At 37.6% G+C, this 4,984-nt stretch overlaps 1 protein-coding gene across 1 annotated transcript; it reads left to right on the top strand.

The window, feature by feature from the left end:
- The first annotated feature begins 1,063 nt into the window (after positions 1–1,063).
- Positions 1,064–2,675, top strand: LOC115784275 (transcription elongation factor SPT5-like). Its single transcript, XM_030735435.1, has 3 exons — positions 1,064–1,185; positions 2,063–2,197; positions 2,290–2,675. Exons 2-3 carry the CDS (start codon positions 2,071–2,073, stop codon positions 2,673–2,675), a joined length of 513 nt encoding a protein of 170 aa, XP_030591295.1. The 5' UTR covers positions 1,064–1,185; positions 2,063–2,070.
- Positions 2,676–4,984: the final 2,309 nt, after the last annotated feature.

Raw genomic sequence — 4,984 nt, 5'->3', positions numbered from 1 at the left:
AAATAAATGTTCCTGAGCTGGTGTTTCATTTGCTGTATATAAATAATCAAAGGGTAGTCAGTGTACTGCCAATACATTTAATATTGTTCTGTTTTTTTCAGTAAGCTTCCCAAAACCCGGTATCTCCATGAGTCCTGCTGGTGAGGTGACCTGGGGTCAGACTGTTGAAATCACTTGTTCAATCTCAACTCAGGCTGTAGGTGGAACATTCATTCTGCTGAAAACTTCAGATTCATTCAGAAGAACCGAAACCTCAAGTACAAACTCTGCTGCCTTCAGTATTCCTGAAGTCGACTTTCATCATGAGGGATCGTACCAGTGTCAGTATCAGAAAAATGGTCCAAGTCGTGAATTTATCTCCCCAGAAAGTAACTCTGTAAGGCTTTCTGTTACTGGTAAGAAAACAAAGACAAGTATAAAATAAATCTTGGAACAAAAGAAGATAATTTTAATATAATGTATATAAGCTATTACTGCAGTAGTTCTCTATCTGTTTTTATAACAGGAGCTGCTGTTTTATAAACCGTTTCTGGCTGCGCTGTACCAAAGAGTAAACACAGCTGATCAGAGACCAACTGTTCCACACTGTGGAGCGTTTAGCAGCCACAGAACCAGATGTTGATTTGAGACCTATAAGAGTGAATATTGAACTCATTTATGGGAAGCATAACTATAAAATTCTAATGCTGCTCCATAACGGCTGGATGTGTGAATAAGAAACTAAAGTTAGCCGCGCTAAATCTGTTTAATTCTGCTGCTCTCAAAAATCCATCCTTCTGCTTTTGCTTAAAATTTGAGTTTAAAAATATGATCAAAAGTGCAAGATAAAGCTGACGATGTGCTTTTAATCCTGGTGTCAATTTTATACAGTGAGACTACAGACGCCCAACATCTCCTTGACGTCTCCTAGTGGAGGACTTGTATCGGGTCCAGAAGGTGCAGAGGTCACCAGTGGTTACAGCTTTGAAGTCACCTGTTCCATTAACACCAAATTTCCCAGCGGACAATTTATCCTCACCGTCCCTGGTTCCAAACTCACAGAGCCAGCAGTCAACAATTCAGCCTCCCTTAGGTTCCCTGCTGCAGATTATGAACACCAAGGCAACTACAGCTGTGAGTACGAGGTCACCGTGTCCACGCAGACGTTCAGATCTCCAGCAGCGCAGATTAGTGTCATCATTAAATGTAAGTACAGCATAGAACTTATGTATTTTTACATTTTACTAACAAAAGAAGACATCGGACTGTGGAAAATCTGCTGTGCACGCTGTTTTTCAGGCTTTAACTCTGTTCATTATAAATGTACTCATTTAAAACCAGAATGTGAAGGAGAAACAGACATAAGGGAGGAGGCTGAGAATGAAACTGAACAGAAACAGGAACTCTTGTGTCCCAGATTTCAAAAACGAACAAAAAAAAATAAAGCAATTCTTTGCTAGGATGGATTTCTACAGTTTTTTTTAACCATTTATTTCTGTAATTTTCTTGCAGTTTCTTTTCATGAACTTCTTTCCTGTTTGGGATTTCTGTCACTCTGTCTGACTCCAGCAAAACTGCACAGTGAAGTTCTCAGGCGGTCTGTTAAGATCGTTTAAACTTCAAATATTCGCTCGACTTAAAGTTCTTTACTGGTTGAAATTTTTACTTCATTAATTTTGGCTTTTGGTCCTATTTCGGGCAAGTGTATAGTTAATCGCCGGAAGCTATCTAAATTAAAAACAAAATTAGTATTATTTAAAAAAAAATCAGTCATATTTTCAGAACTACTTTTAGGAAGTAAGTTGTTGGCAGATGAGCACAGTATGCCCCCTCAGTTTCTCAGCTCCACCCCCTGTTTGCCACTTCTGTTTTTTTTTTTAAAAACACCAAACTGGGAAAGTTTGACTAAAATGGCAAAAACGCGGAGCTCAAGGCTTCACAACAGGACTTCACTAAACAATGAATAGCATCACAATGTTTATGCCCAACTTTTAGATAGTGTTGAGATAAGAACTGTTGATCAGGATTCCTGCTGAGCACAGTGGCCTTTCAGTGATCTGTTGATGGAAATCTGTATTCCTAGTGCCTTTGATGCTGCTGGCGTCCTCGGTATCTGCTGGAATCGTGCTGCTGCTGCTGCTGCTGCTGCTAGTGGTGTGTCTGGTGTACAGGAGAAGACGACCGGCCAAGAAACCTGAACCCCTCATCCAAACTCAAAGTGTGTGCTCACCAGGAGACACAGTTTTAAATAATGAGTCATCAGATTGTTTGACTGCGTAGTCACATTGCTTTCCCTTGCTTGTGTTTCAGTGACCGTCCGAGTCGGGAACGATTACATGTTTTCAGACAACGAGGATGATGATGAAGACTACGTGAATGTTGATCTTGTGAACACTAATGAAAATATCAAAGGGGGAGCTGCAGGAGTAGAAGGGAGTGATGACTATGAGGAGCCAGTGAGCGATGATGATCATGATTATGAGGAAGCAGGCCCAAATGATAATTGCAAAAAGCCCAAGGAGGCCTGTGTGAGTGTAGATAGTCACAGAGAAACTGAAGCTGAGGATGATGAGGAAACTAGTGATGAAGACAAGATTTATGAGAATGTATCCTCACCATCACCAAGTGTGGATAAGGTTGAAGAAGAGGAAAGTAGTGATGCAGACAACATTTATGAAAATGTATCAGCACCATAACCAGTTCATTATCATTGATAATATACTGAATTTCATAAACATAAAAAAAAATAACCACGACTAATAAAGGTGCAGGTTCATAAATGGGCCTGCAGCATTTTTAGTCGTGGTTATTTGGTTGAACGCAATAAGATGTTAACTTTGTAAATCGTGACGACCATTAGGGTTGAAAAGAAGGATAAAGCAGGCGATCCTTTATCATGTGATTGACAAGTTGCTTGTCTCTGATTGGGCTGCAATTCCTGAGTTTCTCAGATTTGCCTCTTGCTCATGATGCCTGGTTTTAAAACACCAAGACAAAATTGCTCAGCTTGAGGTGGGACTCCACTGATCAAAAGGTGGTTTCAATGGGTGGATGTAGCCAACTTTTATATACATTCTAAGAGGATCTCTTAACTTTTCCTCAGAATTTCAACAAGTCAAATATTATCTGTGTACTGTAAGAATATGTTAGCTTGTGACCTTAAGCATTAAGATGAATTAATTGTAGGTAGCCTTTTAGCAATGAAAAATAACAACAAACATCTTAACTTGAAAACTGCAATCTTTTCTTTCCTTCTGATCTTTGCAGTCTAGGGGTGAATTTTTGTGGGCTTCCAACATGATTGTGTTTGCACGAGTAACACGAGGCAAAACTTCACTTGGTGTCAGCATACATATTCAATAAGTCCTGGGAGAGAGCTAGTGTGGATTGCCAATATCTACAGTGCATAAGATTTTTTTATGCTATCAGAGTCGTCGTGTTTGTGTGTTATACACAGTTAGCATGAAGAAACAGCATATTTTTACACTCAGACTGATGTCAGCATATTTGACTGACTGTGATTAATCTGCACTTTGTATCAACAGTTTAGAGGACAAGATGATTTCATAATCATTTCGTGTCCTGTTAACAGTAGGAACCTATTGCTCATTTGTTAAGCTGTCCATGGTGCTGAAATAAAAACAACTAGCATCTAATGACTCCAAACATACAGAACTCCACAGATGTTTCCTGTTCCAACTCTCAGCCAGAATGTCCCAGAATATGAACTATGTGTTTCAGGTTTATTGATAATATCATTGTTATTTAATATAATTTATCTTCAGTGAGATAAAATGCAAGAAAAATAGAATTACAAAAATCTTAAGTAGTGGAACATTTCTGATATGTCAGCTATGTGTGTTTAAAAAATGCATCGGTAATAGGTTTCTTTAAAATATTTAAATCTTTTTGGATAACATTTACATTATTTTATTGCATTGTACTGTGTTTTATTGGAAGGCCCAGTTTTAAGTTGATATCACAATTATTTTTAGATTTTATCCCCAGAATCTGAATTATTAGTTTTTATTAGTTTTTAGCTTTTTTCACTGCATACATGATTATATTTTCTTGTATTATGTCTTAAATACAAAAACTTATTATGTTGAATATTGTATATACACTGTATTTTACACTGTGCAATGATAGTCAAATATTTCTCAAAGCCAAACTATAACTTAGGTATTGATATTCTGGTCAAACTAATACAACCTGCAAATACTTTAAAATAAATTTTTAAGTAAATTTATTACATTTATTAAAGAATATCTGATTTCATCAGGCTGTTTTAAATACCCTCAGCAGTCTTAATTTGGATGTTTTCATAGAAGCAGACTGAGCTGGATGGTGTAATTATAGTTTAGTCATTTGGAGAAGCGGATACGGCAGCCATCGACAGTCTCCGTTTCTATTTCCGACCCTGGCATCCTCCGGTTCACTGACACACTTCTTTACTTACACAGCAGCCCTGATGACTCAAAACTGACTGCTTGGACGTTACCTCGAATGTGTTCTGTAAACTTTTGTCCTTGTGAACTTGATTTTCTTCTGTCTGGTGATGCTTTAGACTTCAGTCCAGATCTGTTGGTTTCACCATAAACAGGCAATGCAATCCAGTACATCCAAAGCATAAAGCCTAAAGGTACCAGACAGATTCATTTAATTAACATGTATTTGCTGACAAGCTGAATGAAAACTTTCACAGAAATAATAGATATCAAGATAAACTGCTGTTGTGTAACATTTTCCAAAAAAAAAAAAAAAGGGGGTGGAGTCAGAATTTATTTATTTATTTTCCACATATTCTCAGACAGACAGCAAACTTTTCAAATCTCCATCTGAATCACTTATTAGGAATGACAAATCAGCGGTGTGAACATGGTCATTGTTCTGTCCTCAATACATGTGCTGTATATATCTCTGGACAGACAGATAAACTCTTTTCTACTTCAAGACTCTGAAGACGTTGTCAGCTTGTCCACAGGTTTATTGAAGACTCAGAAAA

Source organism: Archocentrus centrarchus, chromosome 8 (assembly GCF_007364275.1).
Source record: "Archocentrus centrarchus isolate MPI-CPG fArcCen1 chromosome 8, fArcCen1, whole genome shotgun sequence".
NCBI lineage: Eukaryota > Metazoa > Chordata > Actinopteri > Cichliformes > Cichlidae > Archocentrus > Archocentrus centrarchus.
The sequence above is the reverse complement of the archived record's forward strand: the minus strand, read 5'-3'. Positions and strand labels throughout refer to the sequence as shown.

Excerpts from the sequence above, each read along its gene's own strand:
- LOC115784275 (XM_030735435.1), top strand. The coding sequence starts at position 2,071 with ATGCTGCTGGCGTCCTCGGTATCTGCTGGAATCGTGCTGCTGCTGCTG. Across the intron at positions 2,198-2,289 it reads ACCCCTCATCCAAACTCAAA|TGACCGTCCGAGTCGGGAAC; the intron begins GTGTGTGCTCAC and ends CTTGTGTTTCAG.